A 23690-nucleotide genomic window follows, 5' to 3' on the forward strand; every position below is an offset into this window, starting at 1 on the left:
TTGGTAAAATAAAAACTGTGTAAAATACATAGTAAAAGAATTCTCATAGTTTTCAATTACAAGAATTATTCTCATTCTTGGTGGGAGGACAAGGACAGAAAGGATCGGACAGGATGTGACACCCACCAAAACTCTTCCTTAGAGGCACTGCTTCTGTATCAGCTTGAGACCTGCACATGATGGTTAGGCATAACCATTACACCCCAGGGCAATACTCAAGCAATGGAATTACACCATCTTTTCCTGCCAAACTGTCATCAAGGAAGTGATGCCTTCACTGTGCTGTTGAACAAGGGTGGGCAGGTGACACGATCTCCCACTTCCCGGATACTTTGAGAAGGAAATAAATTATTGAATTACAGGCTCAAATGCACTTCGAAATTCAAAAAGCTGGCACAACTCCTTTAGTTCAAAGGGAAAGACATTGTTCTGAGGAATGAAAATGCTAAAAAGGAATTAACACATTGCACAGCCTCATCTAGAAGGTCAAACATTGTTAATTTGGTCAGAATAAAAAAAAACCCACATGATACAAGGAAATTTTTCCCTAAAACAATAGTACAAGATGCTTTTTAGGTATTACTATGAAATTGTATAACCTACTTAGTCCTTTGGATTAGTGTAATGTTCTTGACACATTTTAACAGATTAACCTCACTTCTTACACCTTCGAAGTCAGTTCTATTGCATGCTCTTTTAAATATTTTTTTTTTAGATATCTTATTTTCAGAGGCCAGAGGTAAAAAAAGTTCCTGGGGAATGTTCTCCATGTAGGCTATTACATGAGACCTGCATGGAACCATTTCTGTCTTTACCATGGGGCTATTTCTCTTATCAGTTAAATTGGTTTAGGTTCCTTCATGCTGAAGAAAACACATTCAGCAAACGTGTCTAATGTTTTCATTAGCTACTCTACTAATCAGATCATTGATTTTATTGGGAATCTGCCATTTCTACATTAGCACTTAGAGCTGCCACTATTCCAAACAGTGCTGCACACATCTGCTCAAAGGTCTGAATTAGCTGGAGCACAGGCTACCTCAGGCCTTCAGCAGAAGAAAATTTCAGGAATTCCAAACTCAGGCTGAAACAGGGAAGTGTGTGACCAAGGGACCAGTTCCTGCTCTGCTTCCTTGTCTGTTCAGAATAAGCTGGTTTTCACTTGCCTTGGAACATGGCTTGTATTAAATTTTTTGTCATTTCACTACTAAGGAGTGGATTTGTATTTAAAGCTCTAGCCCACATAAAGATGGTGCTTGAGACTAAGAAAAAAAATCAAACATTGCCAAAATGTCCAACAATGTTGTTATCAAGTTCTTACCTTCTCCTCTGGCAAGCTCTTTCTTTGTACTGGTAACTGAACCCAGGGTGATAAAAACAGTGTCTTATTTATCCAGGTATAGTTCTGTGTAAATGAAAATATCTTTCCTTTTCTCCTAAGTAAATTAATACAATGAAGTTGAACTTGTTATTAACCTAAGAGGAAATTCTCCTGTAAAACTGAACAGTATTCTAATGTTTGCTTTTTTTGCCTTTTTTTTTTTGTTATGTAAATGCTAATATATAAATAAATGCAAGTTTTACCTTTAGCAACCATAATTTTGCTACATAATTTACTAAACATAACACCAGACATCTAAAGAGGAGTGAACTATTAAGTAAGCTACATGTTGTAAGGGTGTAAGAATGCAGCAACATAAGGAAAATCGAGCATACCCAACTAGATATTAAATATATATTAAGGAGATATTAAATATATATTTAGGTCCTAGAGGGTATTCATCTTCACCTGGAGAGAAAATTTTGTGTTTGTCTTTACACATATGAAAATGAGCGCACACACATTTATGTTTTCATAATGTTCAGAAATTTAATTATTCTTGCAAAATAAACAACTGCTATTGGCTAACTTTGTTACAAGGCTTTTTTAGTTTGCTTTTTTATTGTTGTTGTTTTAAATGTGTACAGTACTCTTAATGTTAAAATTGCACGTTCCACACAGCAGGCTGACCTCCTGTAAGAGTCTGAGGGAAAGACCATATGCAAAGGAAAGCCCAAAGAGCACCTGTTTCCAAATATGCACACACCCTAGGCATGTTCAGACTTACGCTTTACTGCTTCATTGTAGTTTCACTAACTCACTACTGCTGGACAGAGTGAACTCTGTTGTGGCCTGTCAAGCTAGTCAACATGAAATGCACTGACATATAAAAGAAACAGTGAGAGAGAAGTTACATTTAAACATTAATAAAGAAAATTAATGGCTATAATGTCAAATAACATACGGGTCAGTCCACAAGCAGAAGTCTTTTCTATCACTTCAGTTCAACTTTGGTAGCTACTGTTGTTTCTCCTTGTAGGTTCTGAGCTATACAAACATAGTTTCCCACATCTGTGTCTTCAAAATCCTCCACAAGAAGAACACTCTTTGAGATTCTTGTAGTATGGCCAATTCCTCTGTTTATCAATCTCCAGAAGTTTTGAATAATCACAGGCCTCCCGGACTGTTAACAAAACAAAACAAAAACAACCCACCCACACAAAGCAGGTGATTTCACAAAGTGTATTTAGTGACACCACCCCAGCACCTTGAAGCAGGAGGCTGGAGAGTACAAGCCTATATCCAAAAGTCAGCCCTAAGTGAGGGAATTGAAGGTGTCTGGCAGTGGCAGCAACATTGCTGCATTAAATATTGATTAAATAAGCTATGCCAAATAAGGATAATGCAATGGCTCTTCCACTCCAAGCACAGGTACCAGGCCTGCCAAAGCTCTGCCTGGAGCCTGTGCATGAGCTCAGTTTTAGGGCACTTAACTAAAGCTGCATTTGAGTACTTGATCAAATAGGTGGAGTGTCCTGGGGGAGGTGTCAAGATAGATGTGTGAGCTCATTTTCAGACTTGAAGCATGTCTCAAAAAGAAGGCAGCAGTGGCAGTGGCATGAGGTAGCTGACTGAGCTTTCATTCTCTTTTAGCACAGTGAATAGCTGTAAGTCACATTTGAAAACTAACTCCTCCTCTAGTTTTAGAAACATCAGATAACATAGCAAAAAACAGTAATAATTCTCAAATACTTCTGAGTTAATAATCTTCACATTCTGCTTTCCAAAATGTATATGTAACTTCAAAGCCAAAAGTACAACCCCTGCCCCCCCCCCCCCCCCCATTTATATTAAAAAAATGCCTTTTCATGGCTGATGTTGTTTTGGTTTTTTGGTTTGGAGTTTTTTTGTTATTAAATAAAAGGTGCTTTTTTTTAAATTCTATAAGGGAGTTCTCTAATGGACTAGTTATGAGGTCACACTGCCTGGCACCTCAGGAGGTCACAAAATGCTGGATAAGAGAAATTGGCCCAATGATAGACTAAGGCAGTCTCTTCTCTTCCAAAATCCAGCAGCTGCTAGTCAGCAGCTTTAAGCAGACTGGCTTCTGCTACACCAATAACTGGGATAAAAATGCAAGGGAGAGATTTCTGTGTGGAAACCATCCTCCCTTGCCTCATGACATAGATGGATTAACCACTTACCAATATGAATGCTACAAGGCTTAAGCTAGATGTAGCAACAGCTTAAGTTAGACTCTTAAGCAGAGTCAAAGCTACAATCTCACACTTGCAAAATGACCAGTACAAAGGCAGCTCTCAGTCTTCCTGAAACTTAGGGATGAGTCACATTGCAGTCAGTGAATGCCTAGGAAGTGGTAGGCATTACCAGCTTTAGAAAAAAAAAAACCCATAAAAACTCTTGGCAGTTGTAAATGTAATAAAAGTTCTTAAACCTTTAAAAGTAATTAAGCCACTTAGCAAAGGTCTACCTCCTGTTCCAAGCCTGAAAATTAAGTGCTATCTACAATCAAGTAATACTGCACACTTAATTCAAGTCTAAGTTACTTCTTAAATATAGCAAGTGGAACTTCCTTTACCCTGCTGAAAGTGAAGGTAAAGACTGTACAAAGTGGACCCTGTTTACCTGGTTAGGCTCTTGCTAGTCCATTTTTCCTCAAACTAACTGCCTACTTTGAAGCCTGTTGCATGGAATCAGATTAAGGGTGGATCTGTATGCATTCACAGCAATTGTCAGGGAGTGGCAAGGGGAAACAAGAAAAAAAAACCTAACCAAGTGGAAAAAAAACCAGAGAGGTTACTGACTACAGAGGTAAAAGGAGGGTCTCCACAATGCACCATACCTAGGGACAAGCAGGGATTGATGTGCTGCTTCTGCTCAGGAATCAGGCTGAGAGCCCAGTTGCTGGGTGGTGTGGGCTGGGACAAAACCACCCTGAGCTCCCAGCACTGAAAGCAGCAGCATGAATGGAAACATCCAGTGAATCTTAGAACAATGTCAGTCCTTTTTCTTGTATAAAAGGTCTATATGACCAGCATCACTGATGGTCCTGTCTCTTCTCCTTCCACCCTACCTTTTTTCTTTGCAGTATGTGAACACACTCAATAAATGTTAAGTCTTCAACAAGTGTGCAGTGCTTCTACTCTGACATTTACTTGATCCTTTTGTTGGGGCAGAAACCCAAACACAACTGTCCCCTCCCTATCCCCAGGCACAGCTGGAGCTGGGATAGTTTACCCTGGTGGATAAGCACAGAGGCAGGCCACAGGCCAAAGCCTCTCTCACGCCGTAGGTGGGTGCAGTGAGAGGGTGTAGTCCTGTTGATAGCCCATGTGCCCTGCACTGCAGCTCTGGTATCCATAGCAAACCAGGGAGATAACCTGCATGCTTTAGCTGTTTATATTCTATCAGTGCTAGAGAGGTGTAAACATGCACATGCCAGCATGCATCAGGTGCAGTAAAACCACTGGGAACAGCTGGGCCAATAACAGCCAGCAAACCAGGCTGGGGGCAGCCTGGGAAAGATGCAAAAGTAGGGTGGACACTAATGAGATACAGAGTTTTGGAAGGCCAGGCTGGGTCTAGAATGATTAAGAAATGAGCTCCTGCTGTAACAGGTGAGGGTGGTTAGAGGGAAAGAGAAGAGACCTTCAGTAATGCTAGACAGATACATCTTATTTTGTGCAAGAAAAGAGACCACAGATTCACATTGTGTTTCCTGTGGATTCTTTCAGATGAGGCTGGGCAGAAGCAGATTCAGCTTCAGGACATCGGCAAGCTTAAAAATTCTGTGCTGGCATAATTCACGCACCCAAGCCATGGAGAAAGAAGGCATATCAAACACAGAGGCAGCAGTGGGCCTTGTGGCTTGCCCTAGAACAGCCTCTTGATGCTGCTTGGCTTTGACCCTGACTGAGGAAATCCTGCCAGAGGAAAAGTATCTTTGGAATGGAAATCTGACAGAGGAGTGAGCTTTGCTGAATTAGATTTTTACTAACAGGGCTCTCCAGCTTCATCCCTGTGTGACTTCTCAGGGAGACTCTCAGGGAAAGAAAGGCTGAAGTTGAAAGGGGATATGCTGCCTCCTCCTGCCAGCATGTCTGAACTGGCAAGAGCATTCAAAATGCTGCCTTTGTGAAGAACAAACCCTTTCAGGCAGGGCATACACCTCTTACCTCTTGCCCTGGATACTGCCACCTGAAGCTCACATCCACATCTGGCTCCCCAAGGACTGTGCAGACGACACGAACTCCGTCACTGAGTCCAGCTCTACCTGATGACACCGTGATGGAGGTTGAGGGTGGGCCCTTCGGAACTGAGACAGTGTTTAGAAACAAAAAATTAGCTGCTAAAGTTAAATACACTGACAAAACTAAGAGTCAGTTTTGGACTCAGTCTGCTTAATGCAACAGGTGTTTTACACCTGCAACTTTCCCCTTTAAGCTGGGAAACTTGCTGGAATTTAAACTTGATAAATGTTTTATCACACATACTTTTGATCAAGATTTTAAAACTCTCATTACATTACTTATTTTACTTTCTAAAAATTATTTTCTTAGTGTCAGCAGAAGAGTCAATTGAGGGACAGAGAAAACTGCACTTTACCTTCCACATATAGTAGGTGATATTTGATGGAAATCTGAGGTGCTCCCTGTGACTCTGCTTTGCAGTAGACAATACCTGTATGATCAGAAGTAGGGTGAGGGAAGACAAAACCCTTCTTTGCATCATAAAAAATATCAGTTCCATCTGTTTCAATTTCTTCTGCTGGAAATTCCCTGTGAAGAGTCACTTTTGCTGAAGGAGTAGTAACACGGCATGGGATGACTGCAGGTTTATCTGGGTTCAGGTAGACAATCTCAAAATAACTGGGAGTAGGTACAAAAAGCTCCTCTTTGTCTGTGCAAAAGAGATGACATAATTACATCTTGGTTTAACAGAAAGAAAAGTACATTTGACAAGAGAAAATAGCTGTGAGCAACATTTAAGACAAAAAGCTTTGACCTAATTTTAATATGCACACACAAAAAGAAAAAAGAACATTGCTTGCATTAAAGAAACACTAAATTGAAAATAAAAATGAAGTATTTTTTTAATCTTAAGAAAATCTTTGGAATGTCTTCTAGTAAGCTTCCAAATACTTATATGGATCTCATCACCACTGGTAAGATAAGGACTATTAGAAAAATATACTTTTTGAAGCTACAACTTTTTATACCTATGCTTTTAGTCAAAATGTTTGCTTACTGTACAAAGTAGAAGAAATATTTAGTGCCCTCAGAATCACAGTTAAGGAGCATTTCCATAATTGGCATGCTTCTTGGAAACCTAAATCTGAAATTCCTCTTTCTAGCACAAGCATTTATATAATAATTTGACTGAAAAGTTTATTCCAGCCTTTCCAAGGAATGTATCCTAAAAACATTAAGCTCTTTTTTCTCATGGTCCAATTTAACTCCAAAATGTATTGCAAACAATTCTATCTTAACATTTTGTACTAAAACATTTTCTAGCCACGAATACTTCAGCTCTAATGAGGCATCAAAGGTTGTTTTACTATTCAGAATGCTTTCCAGAAGAAAAAATGAACCACTTGATTTCAGCTCTGTTGTACCAAGCAGCTGCAAACTGTGCACAGGCTCTGGGGGACATCACGTGCACTTGAAGAGTGCTTTTGCCTCTCAACATGCTATAATGACTCCTCAGAGAAATTGTGGCCTTATTGAGTTTTTTAAGGCAGTGCAAGTAACTGGAATGAAGTGACAAGTGGGAGAGTCCATGGGGTCATCTGAATGCCATGACAAAATGAATCTTCTGCACAGATTTATTTTCTTTATCAAGATACATTTTCAAGAATTATAACATTTTTTATTAGTTTTGTAGAAAATCTTCAGAAAGTCTGTTGTAAAGTACGTGCTTTTCATTGCATTATCCATTACTTTGGGTATTTTGCATAATCTGAGGGAAAATGGACTCAAAAAAAAAAAATCAGACTAAGCAAGTAATTTTCTGCCCACCAACAGAGTCTTAATTAACATCCACTAAAAATAGATGAAAATTGTGGCAGTAAAATCTTAACGATGAAATCACTGATATAGCTTTATTCCTGCCTTACCAGCAAATATATTTCCACTAATAATCCCCCAGTGAGTTAATTACCTGTGAAAAAGATGTATGTTGACCCTGTTTTAGTCTCATCCTTCCTGCATTTGTTACCATTGCACAGCTGAAGCCAGCAGCTGTATTCACCTGTGTCTGCTGCAGTGGAGTTTGCAAGGATCAGCTGACTGTGCCTGTCAAGCTGCTTTATGCTGTGGAAAAATAAAAACAAAAGCAAAGACAAGCACAGATGTATTTCCTTGTATATTTCTGTCAGCTCATTTCCACTTTTGATTTTTTTATTCCTTCTCTGCAACTAACCACTTTTTACTTTCAGAGCTCTGTTGCCATTTCCCCTTTTGCTCCAGCAGAGACTGTTTACATGAGCAGTTTTATTGATTTTAACTACATACAAGAACTTGCAAAAGTCTTTACAGTTCATTTTTGGATTCCTTCAAGTCTCCATTTTGAAACTGGGCTGTGACTGTTCTAGGCCATATGTTCATCTATGTTTTGGCCTAGTTTGTCCATGTATAGCCCTTTCCTTCATTCTACACATCAACCCACATGCACCTCAGTCCTTTTTCAATACTGTAATACTGCTTCAATAAAATCTAACAAAGATAATTGACAAGTAGTTAGTAGCAGGTATTCTACTGAGAGTTTGTTTAATAATTTCTGCCTGCTTTCAGTGTGAATGCTTTTCCAATTTTTAACATACCAGTCCAAGTTTCCACCTGCAAAGAGCTGCTACCTCAGCTTGGATTTGTCCTGCAAATTAAGTCATTCTGCAAGACCTACTCCTGTGATCTAAGCCACCTCACTGGAGTTTCCTCCACATCCCTTGGCTATTTTAGAGCATGACCCTGAGAACTGCTGAAAGTGTACTGGCAGTGCCATCACGTAGCTACACAAAATACAGCCTGTGTGATTATTTCAGACTTGATTTGCCTTTTTTTTTCCTTCTCCTGAATTTCCCAGGCACATCTCTCAGTGGATTGTCATTTGTAAATGTGCAAATATTTATAAATATGCAGACATTTACATAGATACTGACAATTATTCTAAAAGGCAAAGGTCCTATATTATGAAATACAGCAGCTACAGTCTCACCTTGTTATTTTTTAATATATTTTAAACTTTACCTTCCTGGCTCTTTCTGGCAGACAGATGGTGGTGTGGTTGGCAGTCTACTGGGTTGACTTTTGATGGGTTGCAAAAGCAATAGCCCAAAAGTACCAGCTCTCAGGGAATGCTGTCAGCACAGCCACATGGCAGTACTGATGCGCTCTGCTGCTGCTCCAACCCTTAAAAATGTTCTTTTCAACCAGCTGCCTCTCATGGTAGTGGATCTAGGTAATGAAGGGTTCCCTCTTTCCTTTGCAAGAAATTGAGTTACAAGGTAATTTCTTTCTAATCAAGTCAGAAATTATTTTTCCAAGCTAGGTATTTGATAATGAATTTCCTTTTACTGTTTTAAAAGGGATTTGGACAAATATACACCTTGCATTAAGTCTGAACAGCTCTCATACTCATTCAACTGTGGGTTTTTGAATATTTATTACCCTCCTAATTCTTACTATTGTGGTAGTTATTCTGTAAGGCAGATACCTGACTGAATAATTTCTTTCCAGGATTAGCATCTTTGAAGAAATTGTAATTCTTTTTAAGAGTTTTGTTTAACTGTCCATTGCAGGCAGAATAACTGTTTAAACAGAGGCCACCACTTCAGCTGCATGTGCTTCCCAGGAGTTCTGGCTCCTCAGGTGCTCTGGCAGCTTGCACCATTAGCAGCAATCACAAGCAGCAGTCCACACAACCCAAATCTCAGCCTTCAGCCAGGCCAGCAGCTCAGAGATTAAAATACACCAAATACACACCTCAAACACAGATAACTGAGAGCTGCCTTTCCCAGTAAGCCCTCAGACACCATTAGACCCACACCAACATAGAAACACATGGATCCACCACAGGGCAGTTTTGAGGCCTGCCTCAATAAACAGGCAAATCACAATTCCTATCCACTAATGCATTTGTTCTACCCAACTATGTCTGATTCCATTTTTTAGAATCATGTAATTATGGTGCAGTAGCCTTTCCATTTTTAATATATGCACTACCTTACATTATAAAGTATCTTCAGGTTTTGGATAGCTTTTGAGAGATTCCTATCTGTGCAAGAGAACATGCTGTGTTTCATACCCAAAAGGAAGAAAAGATAAACCCAAAGCATGTCGTAGTCTGTATTATTACTGTTTAGTTTCACAGTTCACATTTCACAGGTTATATGACAACCTCAGAATAAAATGTTCTCCAAAGATCAAGTAATAGATGTCTACAATACAGAGCAGCCATTATGCCAGAACTCTTTTGCCTCCAATCATTAATGCAGACACTGAGCTATAGCTTGAAATCCCAACAGATAGCAAAATAAGGTCAGAGTTAATTAATTATTGTACAGTGTGTTCTTCTTAACTGTGAACAAGCTATTCAGTAATAACCTAGCAAGGCAGTCATCCACAAACATGCAATAACAAAACCTGGCATCTGAGAGTGCAGGTGTTGAAACTTGAGACATGACCATATTAAGCAGACAAAACAGGCCATATAAAATAAAGTATAAATGGTAAATCCTGCAGCTAACCAATATTTCTAGGGAAATGTGTAATTTCATTAGTATCTTATAAGTATTTTAGATGCTGGGAAATCTGACCCAGAAGCCAAAACTTTGCTGCATTGTAGATGTCACAAAGTAAAAATGTTGTATATACAAACACGTACGTATATACAAACACTACCAGACTGTTTAAAGAAACTAGAAACATAGCCCAAAATCTTATTCCATACATTCATCTTATTAATAAACTTTATTCAAAGTTCAGAAGATTTTTTTTGCCAGAAAACTATGCCACATTTAGAAGCTAAAATATATATTTATATAAAAAATATCTATAAAGACAGTGTACATAGGCATCACTCAAAGACCATCTACCCAACCACTCTCAAGTAGCTGCATTCATACTGACAAAAGAGAGCTTATCTCAAATACATACTCACTAGGACAGGAACATAACATCTTGCTGTTTTACACAAGAAAAATATCCTTAGCTTTTAAACTTCAAAGCACAAGCAGCAAAATCAAATTCAGTTATACATACACATGAGCACAACTGACATCCCACTAAGCCTGTGGGATGCATTCACTGCATTCAGTGAAAGCAGCCTAATTTCAGTCTAATTCTGGCCCCCACCACACCCAGGTTCCTCAATATTTGTGGGAGTGCTCCTGTCCAGACATCCTCCTCTCACAGGAATGTACATGTGATGTACGTCCAGATGTTTGCTCCAGCTTCTTCCATCAGAGCAGCTCCATTTTGTGTCAGTTTACTTATCAGACAAAGTCAAAAGCAGCTTGCCTTCAGCAGAGGAGACCCATGCTCCAGCCAGGCAGCACAGGACTGTGTGAAGTCAGAGCAGCTTTCTGCTATAAAGCTTTACTAAAGGGAAAATACGCCTGCTCTTATTTTTATCCCTCTCTTATGTTGTAGATCCAGTTTCTGGGTGAGCCTCCAGTCATTAATTTGTTATTCACAGTCTTACAAAACAGCATTCCAGCCTTCCCATACTAGGGGTGCAAGAGCAGCCTCTGACTGTTAACACCACCAATGTTTTTGGCCACTTCAGCCAGCACCCAAAATTTTCAGACAAAAAGTATTTAAGTGCTGCACAAAGCAAGAAAGCATTTACAGATAACAGGCAAGTTCTGAAGTTCTGCAGCAAGCTTATGTCTGTCCTTAAGCTGGGAACCATATCTGCATGATTCAAGCTTTCTCTCTAGAGTTGTATGGCACACTACAGTCTCTAAAGCTAAGTAAATTGTTTCAGTGTGTACTGTTGTGTACTCCAGTTAGAGCAGTGGAAAGGCTGAATTTCTGCTCAATCTCAGCAAGAAGAAGCCAAAGAGTCCTCCTCCTCCTCTCACTCCCTCAGGTGTGATAATTATAGCGTATGTAACAGCTCCAGACCCGTTAAAAACCGAGACTCTCTAGTACAGCAAGTAAAATATTTTATTTACCAGGTTGTAGAGTACGCCTACAAGGACAAGCTCAATGAAAGCATAGCCACTAATACTACAGAAATGGCTTTTCTAATGAAAATCTTCCTCTTTAGAAAAGGCATATTGTTCCCCAGATTGCGGTACTCTCCTTACCATATGGGTGAGTTTAAAATGTGGTAACCATAGAATGGAGGCAAAACATCTGGGTTTTATCCCTACTTCTTTTTGCAACCACCCATACAAAATACATTACATTGATGCTAAATTTAACTAGTTGCAAGCCAAAATGCCAGAGTAGTTGAATTTGTACATACCTTCTACTATTTAAGGGAAAAGTAATAACTGGATGCCTGAGCATCTGTTGCTGTGAACAGAAGAACTGTAGTCATTAGTCCCCAGCAACTGCAGGGATCTCATCACCAGCGCCTCTCCTCCTTTTCACTTTTCCTCTGGCACACCAACCCACTCCTTCTTCATTTTCCATTACCTCCTTTTGGCCCCATCACATCCCCCTGCTACTGTCATCAATTCTGGTTTGCACCAGTGCCCCAAGTCCAGCAAGACCCATATGGAAATCTGAGGTAAAAAAGGCCCAGCCCAGTTAATTAGCTTGGGTTTTGCCCCACACCTCACTAACTGGTAATGAGGGGATTATCTTATACTTGATCTTTAAGTACTCAAAAATGTCAGAAGATACTGGACATATATCTACCTAGATGATTAAACAATTTCTGCTGTAGGTTATTTGCTAATAAGTTTTCTGAATCTCCCCCCTCTGCCCTATATTCATCATTTTGTTTTAAAATAATGAAAGTAATGTTTTAATAAATTTAAAAATTTTTTAAATTGCCTATTGCAGTTGATGCTTGGTGCATGGTGTGCATATTCCTGAGGAAGATCTGAGCTCCTCTTGAAAGGTCATAGCTCTGCTGACCTTTTCTATTGCCAGCTCACTTACAAACACTGCCAGCTGAGCTGAGTAACATGGTACCTTTATGGTACTTCCAGTTAAAATCCATCAAACCTTTCTCAAACCACAGAACATAAATTTCAAATTTCACATTCTGTAGAGCAGACTTTGTTTCACAGGCACCTATTACAGCAAAGACCTTGATATAATTAGCAAAGCCATGCTAAAAACGTGATCAAAATGTAACTGCACAGAATTCTGTGGTCAATGTCTCTATAAATTATTACTATTCTGTGACTCTGAAATCTGCTTCTAATCTATGTTTTCAATTTTTCTAGTTAATTTTAGGATCTTCTGCTTGTATTCAAAACTGATTATTTAGTCAAACACAGCCTTACTGCTTTAACAACTTATTTCAAAAGCAATGACCATTATATTTCAATACAGATCCTTAAGTATATGCCTTACATACTTCTAAAAGAAAAGAGATACTTAGGCAAGTTACATCTCGCCAGTCAAAATGTTTTACAGCACTTATTTTATGTGGTGCGACTAACTTTTGTTGTATGGTTAAACTACCACTGTTAACTTGACTGAGTACAAAAATGTAAATTGCTGAAGGATCCCAAACTACTTCAAACTGGAAACCAGAAAATTACACAATCATGACATAAATATCTTTTTGCTGTTTTCCCAAACTATCTCAATTTCTTGCATCAGAGAGAACACTTAATTTTGCATGAGAAGAATCGACAGTCAAATAACTAATTAGGAAGGATTCAGATTCCTCTCCAAAAACCCTGAATACTCACCCTGCCTTCTTCAATGCCAGATTCTGACACACAGATGGCATGGCCTGGAGGTCTACAGGACCAAACCACGCCAGCACCTATTTGCAAATGCACAAAACATTAAGAACGATGCCACCACCACTACATGCACACTCCCTGCTGGTTTGCTCCTCCAGCTCTGCTCGCTGGGAGGGCAGGCCTGTACTGCAGCTAATAAACGCCACCTGCTGAAAGAAACCGGGATAGAACAGTATTCCTTGCAAAAGAATAAGCAGCAGCAGGTTAAAGGGGCCTTTTGACAGATATTGCTGTGATAAGCCCACAGCAGGAAGCAGCTTGCTGCTGTAACTTACTGTGGCAGAAGCCTTGCACTCAGCCAGGGCAGTCCTTGAGCACCTCAGGCCAGCAAGGGACAAGCACACAGTGGCACAGAGAACTGGCTCATGAATTACAGGAGGATGTGCTAGAGATCACAGTGGGTGACTGCCATTCATCAACACTACCCTTGGAAAAGAGAAGTGGAAAGAAGAAGTATATATCTGAAAAACTAATTAACTGGGAGTGATTTTAAGGTAACATCACACCTGTAAATAATGTACTTATAATGGACACTGAGATTCAGATAACCTGAGGGACTTAGTGAGAGCATACTCACTTGTACTTCATTTAGGAACAACAGGACAAGAGCAGCTGACATCTTGACTCATACCTCTGTGTCCCTCTCATCTAATAATCCAAGAAAAGCTCCTAACTGTTCTTTCTTTGGGTATCACTCACAGTGCTTCACAGTCTCCATAAAACAGCCACTGAAAACACTTCTCAGAGCAATAAAATGCCTGTGCAAGACATCCTTAAGCTCCTTATATGCCCCTCCTCTTTCTAATACAGAACTAAATTACTACATTTAATCTACATTTAGCTACGTGTACTACCCTGAAAAAACCAGGAAGGTAATGTATGGAGAGTCTCAGAAAAGATACTCAGAGCAACAGAACACACTCAGATGGTGGGGCAGTCAGTTCCTCTTCCTGCTCTAATAAATCTTTCTGTGGTTTTCATTAAGATGTCACAAGATGAAAGAAAAAGCTTTCCTCAATTTAAAGTAATAACCCTCAGCATTAAACTTGGATGCAACACAAGCCCTGCAATTTCATTTGCACGCAAAGGCAACTCTGACTGAACCACTACTCTCACTAGCTCCTGAAGGCTGGTGTGTTTTTTGCTAGTTAAGAGATGTGGGTTTGAGTCTCTTCAGGAAATTAACCTTACTACCTCACCTGGTAGCCACATTAGAAACCAGTACAGCCCAACACGAGCAGGTCTCTGCAGAGCAACAGAGTTGGTAGTGAGCACCTGACATCCACACACACATTTTGAGAGTTTTACTTTGGACCAACCCTAACATGGTTCCCTGTTTGTGGCTGGAGCAAATGGTGAACAACATCTTCACTTTAGATTCATCTGAAGGAAACAGAGTTCACATGCTGTAAGACTATCCTAGACTGCACATCACAAGGCAGTAACTGGTGATGACTAAAAGTTGATGACTAAAAATTGCTCATCCTTTTTTGTGGACACTAAAAACCTATTAAATAGAACATCACGACTGTAAAAATGTAGATAAACACACAAACAAACTAAAACACCAGTGGTGCTGAACACAGTAAGAGAAAAAATGTTCTGGATTTTTCCTGCAAAAAATGAAGAATAGCTTACCTGAGTCTGGAGTCTTTAAAGGTGTCTAAATAAGAAGGATAGCTCCAAGTGACATTACTCCCCTTACATCGCAGCTCTATGCTTTGTCCTGCAGCCAGGCTTAAGGTGGCAGCTAGTTTCTGGAAATGACCTTTATCCATCACCTGTGTCAGTATGGACTGGGACTTCAAAGAGGAGTCCACAGACTCTCTCTCCTTCATTTTGGCATTCTTGGGTTTTACTCTCTTGTTAACAGGCTTAATTTTGTTTTCTCCAGGTTCTTTGGGACGCTTACTCTTTGCAGGTTGTCCAATAACTGGTAAAATAAAGAAAAGAAGGCAATGTTACTGATTAGAAAAAAGTTTATATAGTCCTCTGGGAAAAAAAAAATCTTATTATCCCAGAGAATAACTGAAGTTTTGTTCTTCCTAGAAAAGATGAATAGAACTTAGTAAGAGTTAATTTCCTTAAGTTTTTGAAGTCTGCCATGACCCATTTTCCTGGGGAAAAAGGGGGAAAAAAAAGAGAGCTTTCAAGAACATGTGGAAAATCTACACTTACATAAACAGAGAAATATGCAAGCTATGAAAACTTTACAAATGGTAAGGGAAAGAAATACAGCACTTCCATCTGCAGCCACTTTTGTCATTTCCACCTCCTGGTGATGCCACGCAGCACTCAATGCTACACAAGCTCTCCACGTCCGTGTCACGTGCCCATCACTTCTGCATGACCTCTTCACACACCACACTTCCATAAGGGACACACGAAGAACTCACAAGTGTAGAATTTCATGACAATTTATAAAATACTAATAGTGATGCAGGTTTCTTAGTTTACAGTAATTACTGAAATGCAAGTGATACTTCAGTCACTTGAAGGTGACTTACTTAAGTTGTCACTCCTCCCATAAGAGCCATTTATTTTGACAGTCCAGATGAAGACAATATCTTATTTAGAGACAAACAATAAGAGATTTCATTACCTCCTAGAGACAACAAGGATGCCCAGTTGCCTTAACAAACAAAGGAAACAGAAAGAAAAGGTGAGCTGTCTCAAATATTTAAAAATAATAACAAACAAAAAATTCCAACTTTAAGTGACATCAGGAAGCACAGTCCTTCTGTGAGACAAGCCTAAAACTGCTTTTGCCAGACACCAGAAACACCACTAACTGCACCTGACAGCTAATTCTTGTTTTCCACATGGAAACACTGAGGTATTTCATTGTACAAATCAATCAACAGGCTCCCTCTGGAATGAAAAACTCAGCATACTCACATACTCAGCATAATTAAAACTAGTACAGGCTGCCAGTATGAACAGCAGGACTTCCAGATTCCTGCCACTGATGGCTCCTGTGACACTCCTCAAACCCCAGCTGGACACCTTGCACTACGTCAGCTTTGACTTCTCCGAGTCCAGGCTGATGCACAACACATTTCTTTTAAACAACACAGTGCCTTGTGAACACAAATTTAAAAACCAGGAGTTTGTAGCATTTTTTCTTTGCATTACATTAGAAAGGCTACAGTGGGTCAGGCCAAAATTATTTGCACTGACACCACCTAGTGTCAGATGCCAATCAGGGAACAGGGCAACCACTCTGCTCCTTTGATACTACTCTCCTGAGCTTCCAAGAACCTTTAGCTCAAGGGGTCTGTGAACCACAGTTGTCATGATTTTATTGTGCTTAGCTGGTTTTGGGTTTGGGGGTTTTCTTGTTTGTTTTTTTTTATATTGTCCTTGGATGTTTTCCTTCATTGATTTGTCTGGTCAATTTTGAAAATTACACAAATTACACATAAATACCAGATGCAGTCTAGTTTTTGTATTAAATAAATAAATATTCATGTTTCGCCAATAACATTCTCTCTAACACAAATACTTTTACAGAACTTGAGGGTTTTTGACTAATTCACTTTCCAGACTGACAAGTCCAACTCTAATTGTTCCTGTAAAGAAAATGCATCTTACAACAGTTCAGCTACACCACATTTGGCTGAAGGCAAGACACAACAGCAGACTGTACACCAGGTTCAAGGTATGCTCAGATCTAGTTGTACATATTAATGGTGTCTTCTTTCCTGTCTAAACAGCTCATTACTTTTCAAGATAGCAATATTAGGAACTGACTTTTTAAAAAAAATCAAGTGTAATTCAGGACCGCTTTCCTACGTAGGAAGTGTTGGTTAAAAATTCGTAAGTAGAAACCCATCAAGGCATACATGAAGTTAGAACAGTTTGTGTTATTTAGCATCCTCCAACATGAAATGTGAAGTCCTACTTTCCCTGCCCAGTTCTTCAAAATTGAGAGATCATTCTACAACTCTTTACTGACAGTTTTCTTTTCTTTTAACAGCTACTTAAACATCCTGAAAAGCATGTGCCTTACAAGATCCCTGTTAAATTCAGCTGGTTAAAAGCAATTCTATCCATATGGCAAAAAGACTAATTCCTAATCTTTATTTCCTATTAGTTATTATTCCATGAGAGGTCTTCCCTTGTCTCACAGCACATTGGTTCCCAAAGAATCTTTTACAATAGGCTTACAATAAAAGCCTTTGGGAATCCAACTACATCAACCAACTCATCCATGGCCACACTCTTACAAAAAGTCCTTAGAGAACCTCAGCAGATCCAAAGAACAAATCTTCTAAAGGAAAAAAAAAAAAAGGAAAAAAAAGGCAGTCATGCCAAAGCCATATTGACTTTACAGTAATTTGTTAGTTCACTTTACAGAATACAGACATCTGTTTTTGTGCCTCTATCTCTTCAAAATATTGTAAAATACTGGGATATTCCATTTCACTGGAAAGCTGCAGTTCTTTGATATGATATAGTGATATGCAGTGATAACACAATCAATTCAGTTGGAAAAGACCTCTGAGATCATGGAGTCCAACCTCTGATCAAAACCCACAATGTCAATTAGGCCATGGCACTAAGTGCCATCCAGTCTTTCCTTAAACACCTTCAGGGACAGTGATTCCACCACCTCCACTGGCAGCTCATCCCAATGTCTAAGCACACCTACTGTGAAGAAATTCCTCCTAATGTCCAACCCAAAACTCCCTTGGCCCAGCCTGAGGCTCTGTACTCTCATCCTGTCACTTGCTGCCTGGGAGAACAGACCAAACCCCACCTTGCTACCACCTTCTTTCAGGTAGTTTTAGAGAATGATAAAGTCATCACCGAGCCTCCTTTTCTCCAGACTAAGCAACTCCAGCTTCCTCAGCCACTCCTCACAGAACTTACCCTCTAGACCCTTCACCAGCTTCACTGCCCTTCTCTGGAAAAAGATAAGTAATGACAAGCATCTGGGCTAAGGCTTCACTAATTTCAGATTCAAATTTCTTTTACAACTCAGGTGTATATCATAATATCTTGGCACTTAATTTATGTTGCTAATTTTCTCTATCTGAGAACTGATTCTTTTGGCATGTTAATGAGATGTCCTCTAATGATTCTCCCCATAGAGAAAAATTCTATTTCAGAACCTGCTCTTACAGTGCTTTATAGGATGCTGCACTCTAAGTTTCTTCTATGCTTATCATGTCACCATTTGCCATTAAAACCTCTCTAAGCACTTCCATAGTTAACATGGGTGTACACAGATAAATTTTTAAATTTCACTTTCTATAGATGCTCTTTCTTATCCCCCATTCCTACCAGTCATAAAAATTCTGCAGCCATGTCTCCCTGCCCCATCATGGTACGTCAGAAGAAGAAAAAGAATTTATGGCTGATTTTATCGTTCTGTAAGCTGTTTCTCAAGCTCTTTTGGTCTGCTTTATTCTGGTTTTTATATTTAACCCACATGTGAGTTAAGGAGCCTCCTCCTCTTATGTAATTCCCCCTTCGGAAATTAAACACATCAGTGGTTTCTTTGTCTTTTATTATTCCTGAAAGAATATTAGAACTACAGTCAGGCCTTTCCACAACAACATCTGAATCCAATTACTTGAGTACTGCTTCAGAGCAAGTCAAGAATTGCTGCTCTTCTGAGGGGCTCTCTGAATAGCTGCTCTAAGTCATTATTTGTGGCCATCTAAACAATTGCATTCTGCACCACGCCTTGATGTGTGTGACCCAGCCCATGTGAGGGGAAGTTATTCTTCCTTTTGCTTTTCTATCTTGCTGCCCCTCGGATTTTCCTTAGCAGAGCAGTCACTACACATTGGGTGGTCAGTTACCAGGCTGGTTCCTCTCCACAGGGCTGGTATTTCAGCCCCGGCAACTTTTACCACCAAAACCCACTAGGAAACAGATTTAACACAAAAGTTTTCTTCAACACATACTGCCACTTCTCCCTTGGGTAAGCTATTCCATCTTAGTGGGATTCCATCACACTACTGTGCCATAGTACAGGGAGGTGCCACTGACAGGCCCCATAAGCCTTTTGAATAAGCATTCCCATTTCAAATTGGCCATTCCAGCTCCTTGTTGAACTTTCCAGATTACTCTGTAGCAGCACACAAGCTTTGGCTCAGCCATCCTTCCCCCCCCCGCCCCATCAAACCCTACTGAAATTTGTTCAAACTACTCTTTGACATTTCCACTGCTTTTTGCCAAGCTCGATCCTGACATTATTTCTAAGGCACATGAACCCTGCAACCTCATCCCTAGGAAATGCTTCATCCCATACTGTGTGCTCTGCCGCACCTGAGACTCTGCCTTTAAGAAACTGTTAAAGACTCCCCTATGAAAGCTTTCCAGTTTTAAGTGCCAGAAGCCTGGTTTTGATTTTCTCAAGATTAAGTCTTTCCTCTCCACACAAGCTCTCTCTGTTTCATGTTTCTGCAGTTCAGCGAGTTCACACTTTCCTCCTACACCACACTCCCAGCTGCTCAGTGAGAGCCTTGTCTGCCTGACCTTGTACTTCCCTCCAGGCGACAGCAGGGGCATTTCAGGAAACATCAGATGAGCTTTTATCTTCTTACACAGAAAACCTGGTTCTGCCTCTGTTGCACCTCCCAAAGAGGTGAGTTTCCAAGCAAGCTGTGGCCATGCTCCTTCCCAACACTCCCTTGTCTTTCCAGATATCTACTGACCACTTCTAGCACCTCTTTTGCACCTCACAGTCCTGTCTTCTCTCTTAGCTGAATTAAATCTTTTTATGCCAGGTAACAAAATTAACTGCTACAGTATCACCCAAGGTAAAGAGGATACACAATCAAATCCCTCCAGGAACACAGAAACCATCACCAAGAATCCTCCATTTCCTTATGCAATCTGCAAGATTTTCCCAAGAAAGGGAACAAAGTCAACCAGCCCATTTATGCAGGCACATGAATATGCCACATTTGGGATATTTCACTATCTCACCAGAGGTATGCACTGAGCCCTCACTGTTTCAATAACATTGCACTGCCTAATGCTGCACTGCTTTAGTGCAACAGCATTCCTTATTATATAATAAAATATAATAAAATTAAGACTTAGAAAAATATTAATCGAGAAAATGCCTCCTTTCTACCACTGATCAACTCCTGAAGTTGGTTCTAAAGAGGCACTGTACTAACTTTCAGCTGCAACAGTACATTCAGGATCCCTAATAACTCATCATGCCAAAGTAGGAGACTATGCATCCATATGCCACAGAAATGTATCATGCAGCACCTTTGCTCCTGGTTGACAGTATTTGTCTTACCCTATTCTTTAATGTCTGCCCCTTGTTCTCACAAATGTTAACCCACACAGCAATATCAAAATGAGTGTTAGTTATATAATCCTAAAAAGCATTTGTTTTTTGAGACATCTCCTATATCCACATGCACATTCCACTAGTCTCACAGATGAACAGATTATAACTCAAGAAGGCCCCTGATCTCCAAGTGCCAGCCCAGAGAACGAGAAGCAGTGTGTGAGCCTGGTCTCCCACAAGTACAAAGGAGTCACGTTCACTGTCCACCAGACATACCCACTCCACAAGGCAGGTCCCATGCTACATCTTGGCACCACCAGAGACTGAGAACTCTCTCAGCTTATACTGACTAATTCTTCCTTGAGGTGAAAATAAATTAATTGTAAGGTTACCATACATTTTAAAAATAAATTTTAAAATAGAAATAAAAAATAAATTGTCAGATTACCATAAAGTATAATTAACCAGCAGGATTACTATATGAGGAAAGACTCTTTGTGATTACAAGTAATATAACAGAACAAGCTGGACACATCATTTGGGATACTTCAAACAAAAAGTTAATCATCCAAACACAGTGCCAATCTGGAGGGGCATGTTTCATTAGTTCATAAATTAATATAAAATAAATTAGGAAGACTATTCTGAAATTACAATTCCTACATTAGGACTTCTACATTTAGCTTTAGACAAGAAATTCTAATTAAATATACTTGGTTGCTTTCTTCCATTGCTAAGCTTCTGGATAGCAGAGCGGGGAGCACCCAGTCACACTACAGTATAAACATAAGAAACTGACAAGAACAGACACTTGGGAAATCTTTCTGAAACCCAAGTTACAACTCATTTCTTATTCTGTTTTTACTGTCTACTTCTCAAATAGAAACCGCTTTTCTTGATGTGGTATACACACAGACCAGATCTTTCAACAGAAATCCTCTCCTGCATCAATCTGATCCACAATGCAATTCCTCTGCATGTAGCCATGAGAAAAACTAGGCTGGAAAAGGCTTCTGGAATTCCCTTCCCATCTCTGTTCAATGCTCGGAGCCGTGTCCAGTTGAGCTCTGATTTTCCCAGAGGCTGGAGACTCTACAGCCTCCTCTGACAAATTCTCTCTATGTTTATCAGCTCTTAGGTTGGAGGATTTTTTATGTTCTTATAAGAATGTTTTCCTTATGACCTACTAAAGTACTTGTGGTAATTGCCTTTCAACATGCACCTAAGAGCCTGCCTCCTATTTCTCTACAAACCCTTCCATGGGTTATGCAGGCCTTGATCCCCAAGCCCTTGCACAGTGAAAAACAATGGAATTACTTTTGTTGTTTCTTCCGAATAAGTATTGATAAGTTCATTTACATTTTGCAAGGGGGAAAGAGTCTCCCTTTTGCTAATTAAAGTCTACCTAAATCAAAAATTAGTTACAGATGTCCCTTCTCCACCAAGACTTTCTCACAGCCTGAAGTGGCTGTGAGAAAAAAGTTATGAGAACTTTTCTCATAATACTTAAGTTATGAGTAAAGTTCGATGCTCTCAATCGAACAACGATGCAGAAAGCCAAATTTTTGTTGTTGTTTTTTTAAATCCAAGCATCACACCCATCGCTGTCCCACGTCCAGCCTTGTCCCCTCCTCAGGCGCCACACGGGACGGGACGCAGACTGTTCTAGCCCAAAGAGAGCGGGCGGCAGGAGCAGCCGGGGCCGCTGCCAACGCCTCTCCCCAAACCCAAACCCACATTTTCGCCTGAAGGCTTCGGCGACCTGCTGGCCTCACACGACGCGAGCAACCCGGCCTCCCTCCGCCTCTGCCCAGCGGGACGGGAGCCCCGCCGCCGCCCCTCCCGTGATGGCTCCCGCTCCCGTCCCTGGGACGGTCGGGCCAGCGGGTGCGGCTGGAAAAGGGAAGCCGGCGGCGCCTCGCAAAGCGGGAAACCCGTCGGGCGGCGGCTCACCGTGTGGCAGCGCTTCCTGCAGCAGCAGCACGCTGAGGAGCACCCAGAGCCGCATGGCGGGAGCGGCCCGGGCACGGCGGCGGCGGGGCGGGCGCGGCGCGGGGCGGCCCCGGGGCGCCTCGGCGGGGAGGGGCCGGGGCCGGGCCGCTCCCACCGCCACGCTCCATTCCTCGCTGGAACCTCGGTGTGCGGAGCGGGGCTGCAGCCGCAGGACGTTCGGAGACACCGCGGGAGGGCTGTTCTTGAAGCAGCTCCTCGGTGCCAGGTGCCCCTCTCCCTACGAGGCTCTACACAGGTCCGGCTGTTTGCGGCTGCCCTGGGGCCCACAGCCGGGTGGGCAGAGCGGAGTACGGGCGGTACCGCAGGTGACCCCGGGGCTGCACGTAGGGCACTGAACAGTGCTGGCCTGAGACAGCAAAAACATATTTTTACGTCAGACTGTTGCACTCGTACCAGCCTGGCACACCGAAAGTTTCGTCGCTGTGGGAAAGAGAGGCGGTCTCTCTCTGGACACAGGTGAAGCACATTGGGAAGGCGCACGTCTCTCTATGCTGCTAGCAAAGGGATGAAAATGGTAAACTTGATGTCTGCCGTGTGTGTGTTTCTGCTCACAATGAGCTGTAAAAAGCCATTCCTTTAAATTTGAGGGTTTTCTTGGAGGAGAAGGGAGAGGAAAATATGACTGGAGGGGCCACAAAGGTAGATGCAAGGCGAGGTTGGACTTGAATGGGGTGGGGGGAAATAATGACTGTCAGAGATCAAAGGCAGACCCCGTAGTAGACACAAGCACAGTCCAAGATGAATAAAGATAAATAAAAATTGTGTCCCTGACCACAGCTCCAGGGCCACAGCAGATGTCAGAGTAGAGTATTTACAGATTACTTAAAGGTTTACTTCATCTGTATCCACACAAAAAAAGTTAGAAGGTCCATGCATAATGTTCCCCCACCCTCATAAACACACACACGTGCAGCGTTTGGAGACTTGCTTACCTAACCCTGCTCTGAGACTTCACCCTGGGGCACCTGGTTAGCATAAAGAAACCAGTCGGGCCCAGGAGTGGACTAGGTTGATGAAATTTCATGATCTCTTTTTCATTCTGTTATCATAAACGTGTCATCCATTACCTGTAACAAATTAGGAAAAAAAATTTTGTTGCTACAGTGTTTCCCCCTTGAAACAATTAGAATAACAAG

The 23690-nt window shown here is 40.9% G+C and overlaps 1 protein-coding gene across 1 annotated transcript; it reads right to left on the minus strand.

Annotated features, from left to right (window-relative positions):
• Positions 1–1850: 1850 nt before the first annotated feature.
• Positions 1851–22561, minus strand: PDGFRL (platelet derived growth factor receptor like). The gene is made up of 6 exons (XM_036382163.2): positions 22495–22561; positions 14916–15210; positions 7502–7653; positions 5948–6241; positions 5518–5657; positions 1851–2504 (listed from the first exon to the last, which is right to left on the minus strand). Exons 1-6 carry the CDS (start codon positions 22547–22549, stop codon positions 2316–2318), a joined length of 1125 nt encoding a protein of 374 aa, XP_036238056.1. The 5' UTR covers positions 22550–22561; the 3' UTR covers positions 1851–2315.
• Positions 22562–23690: the final 1129 nt, after the last annotated feature.

This window comes from Molothrus ater, chromosome 4, assembly GCF_012460135.2.
Source record: "Molothrus ater isolate BHLD 08-10-18 breed brown headed cowbird chromosome 4, BPBGC_Mater_1.1, whole genome shotgun sequence".
NCBI lineage: Eukaryota > Metazoa > Chordata > Aves > Passeriformes > Icteridae > Molothrus > Molothrus ater.

Bases quoted from the DNA above. Each gene is read 5' to 3' on its own strand.
- PDGFRL (XM_036382163.2), bottom strand. From the start codon at position 22,549: ATGCGGCTCTGGGTGCTCCTCAGCGTGCTGCTGCTGCAGGAAGCGCTG. The intron at 5,658-5,947 runs GTAAAGTGCAGT...ACACTGTCTCAG, and splicing joins TCACCTACTATATGTGGAAG to TTCCGAAGGGCCCACCCTCA. The intron at 2,505-5,517 runs GTAAGAGGTGTA...TTTTGTTAACAG, and splicing joins GGCAGTATCCAGGGCAAGAG to TCCGGGAGGCCTGTGATTAT.